At 49.0% G+C, this 2,974-nt stretch overlaps 1 protein-coding gene across 1 annotated transcript; it reads left to right on the top strand.

Moving 5' to 3' along the window:
* The first annotated feature begins 245 nt into the window (after window positions 1-245).
* On the top strand, window positions 246-2,303 carry LOC129704386 (histone H4-like). The gene has a single exon (XM_055647470.1). The coding sequence runs from the start codon at window positions 1,017-1,019 to the stop codon at window positions 1,326-1,328; it is 312 nt and encodes a 103-aa protein (XP_055503445.1). The 5' UTR covers window positions 246-1,016; the 3' UTR covers window positions 1,329-2,303.
* Window positions 2,304-2,974: the final 671 nt, after the last annotated feature.

The following is a 2,974-nucleotide window of genomic DNA, read 5'->3' as shown; positions in this document are numbered from 1 at the left end:
GGAGAGGATAACTTGGCTTTATTGTCAACAATGATTTTGTAGTCTTCTTGAGAGAAGCATGAATCATCATGGAGTCCCTTACAGCCTGAGTAAATTATACTTATGAACTGCGCTGAGCTAAGAGATGTTTATATTTATTTATTTTATTCATTTAGGGCGGCACGGTGGCGCAGCGGTAGAGTTATTGGCAGTCTCCACGAGGAGAGAGACTTTCCACAGTGGTGGATTTGTGGAATTCATTGCCTGACAGTGCTTACAACGCCAGAGACCCGGGTTGGATCCCGACTACAGGTGCTGTCTGCATTGTTTGTATATTCTCTCCCTGACTGCATGTGCTTTCTCCGAGATCTTCGGTTTCCTCCCACACTCCAATGACGTACGGGTTTGTAGGTTAATTGGCTTGGTTTAAACGTAAATTGTACCTAGGTCAGTGTTAATATGCGGGGATCACAGGTCGGTGCGGACTCGGTGGGTCGATGGGCCTGTTTCCGCGCTATATTTCTAAAGTAAAAAATATACTAAACTATCTGATGTATTGTATTGTATTGTATTGTATTCAAATTTATTGTCATTGTCTCAATTAGAGACAACGAAATGAATTTCCCTTTACAGTCAGTATCATAAAAATGAAATAAATAATAAATATTAAAACATATTAAAAAAAAAAAATAGAATTTAAAAAAAAGCACAAACACAGAAAGTCCACGACACAACACAACACAGTGGCACCAAGGTGAGGAAGGCACCATTGTCCAGCCAGCCTCCCCTCCGATCTTCCCAGATGTTCATCCGTGGTCGGGGCCTTCCGAGCACCCGCAGTCGCCGCCCCGGATGGCCCGATGTTCAGGCCCTCACGCCGGGCTAGTGGAACGCCGACGCCGATCCCCGACGGTGAACATCCTCCCCCTCAGCATTGTCCGTGCCTCCTCCTCAGCGGCCCGGACCTCCAGATCAGCCGCCTCCCGCAGCCGGAGTCCGCAGCTCCCGATGAGCAGCAACTCGAGTGAAACAGCATCATGTCTGGTCGAGGGAAAGGAGGCAAAGGATTAGGAAAAGGCGGAGCAAAGCGGCACCGCAAAGTGCTTCGCGATAACATCCAGGGCATCACCAAGCCAGCTATCCGCCGCCTGGCCCGGCGTGGTGGGGTTAAGCGGATCTCGGGTTTGATCTACGAGGAGACCCGCGGGGTGTTGAAGGTTTTCCTGGAGAATGTGATCAGGGACGTGGTCACCTACACCGAGCACGCCAAGCGCAAGACGGTCACTGCCATGGATGTGGTGTACGCTTTGAAACGACAGGGCCGCACTCTCTACGGCTTCGGCGGCTAAATAACTACCCCCTTTATTCCAACACGAAACGAGCAGGCATCTCTGTCAAGGCACAAAAATCTGTGGGCTGGGAGAGTTGTGAAGCCATCAAAGAAAGTGAGGGATAGGACAGTTTTCCACTCGAGCACCCCCAAACAAAGAAGATTGCAAAATGTGATGAACACTGCCCAGTCCATCATGGATACTGACCTCCCCACCATTGCAGGGATCTACTGGAGTCGCTGCCTCAAAATGGTAGCCAGCATTATCAGAGACCCACACCACAGTGGCCACACTCTCATTTCACTCCTGCCATCGAGAAGAAAGTATGGGGGCCTGAAAACTGTAATGTCCAGTTTCAGGAGCAGCTTCTTCCCTACAGCCATCAGGCTATTAAACACTACAACCTCCGAATAAGCTTCAGACTACATATATATAGACACACAGACACATAGTTGAGTTTAGTTTAGAGATACAGCGCAGGAAAAGGCCCTTCAGCTCACTGAGTCCTCACCGACCAACGATCCCCACACGTTAACAGTAACTACACACACTAAGTACAATTTACATTTACACCAAGCCAATTAGCCTACAAACCTGTACTTCTGCTGCAGTTGTACAGGGTCTTGGTGAGACCACACCTGGAGTATTGCGTACAGTTTTGGTCTCCAAATTTGAGGAGGGACATTATTGCCATAGAGGGAGTGCAGAGACGGTTCACCAGACTGATTCCTGGGATGTCAGGACTGTCTTATAAAGAAAGACTGGATAGACTTGGTTTATACTCTCTAGAATTTAGGAGATTGAGAGGGGATCTTATAGAAACTTACAAAATTCTTAAGGGGTTGGACAGGCTAGATGCAGGAAGATTGTTCCCAATGTTGGGGAAGTCCAGGACAAGGGGTCACAGCTTAAGGATAAGGGGGAAATCCTTTAAAACCGAGATGAGAAGAACTTTTTTTCAACCAGAGAGTGGTCAATCTCTGGAACTCTCTGCCACGGAGGGTAGTCGAGGCCAGTTCATTGGCTATATTTAAGAAGGAGTTAGATGTGGCCCTTGTGGCTAAGGGGATCAGAGGGTATGGAGAGAAGGCAGGTACGGGATACTGAGTTGGATGATCAGCCATGATCATATTGAATGGCAGTGCAGGCTCGAAGGGCCGAATGGCCTACTCCTGCACCTAATTCCTATGTTTCTATGTTTCTATGTCTTTGGAGTGTCGGAGGAAACCGAAGATCTCGGAGAAAGCTTACACAGGTCACAGGGAGAACGTACAAACTCCATACAGACAGCACCCGTAGTCAGGATCGAACCCGGGACCCGTGTCTCTGCCACTGTAAGGCAGCAACTCTACTGCCTTACATATACATGTAAGAATGTAACTGTTTCCGTTTCGGGACATACATCTATAAAATACCATTGACTCTTGACACCCAGCAGGTGCTGGTGGCTGTGGGATCCAGCTGTTCTGTCAACATGTGGACCAGATGCTGCTGCTGCTGCTGCTGCTGGACCCCAGCAATAGCCCACACTGACCCTGCCACCAGGGTGTAGCCCGGAGCCGATATCTCAACGCTGTGGCTGTACTGCTTAGCCTGGCCCACCCAACAGCAGTCCTGCCAGGCAGCTCCTCGCACCAAGCGTAAGGGCAGTTCATTGCTGGATT

The sequence above is a fragment of the Leucoraja erinacea genome, chromosome 15, assembly GCF_028641065.1.
Source record: "Leucoraja erinacea ecotype New England chromosome 15, Leri_hhj_1, whole genome shotgun sequence".
Lineage (NCBI taxonomy): Eukaryota > Metazoa > Chordata > Chondrichthyes > Rajiformes > Rajidae > Leucoraja > Leucoraja erinaceus.
The sequence above is the reverse complement of the archived record's forward strand: the minus strand, read 5'-3'. Positions and strand labels throughout refer to the sequence as shown.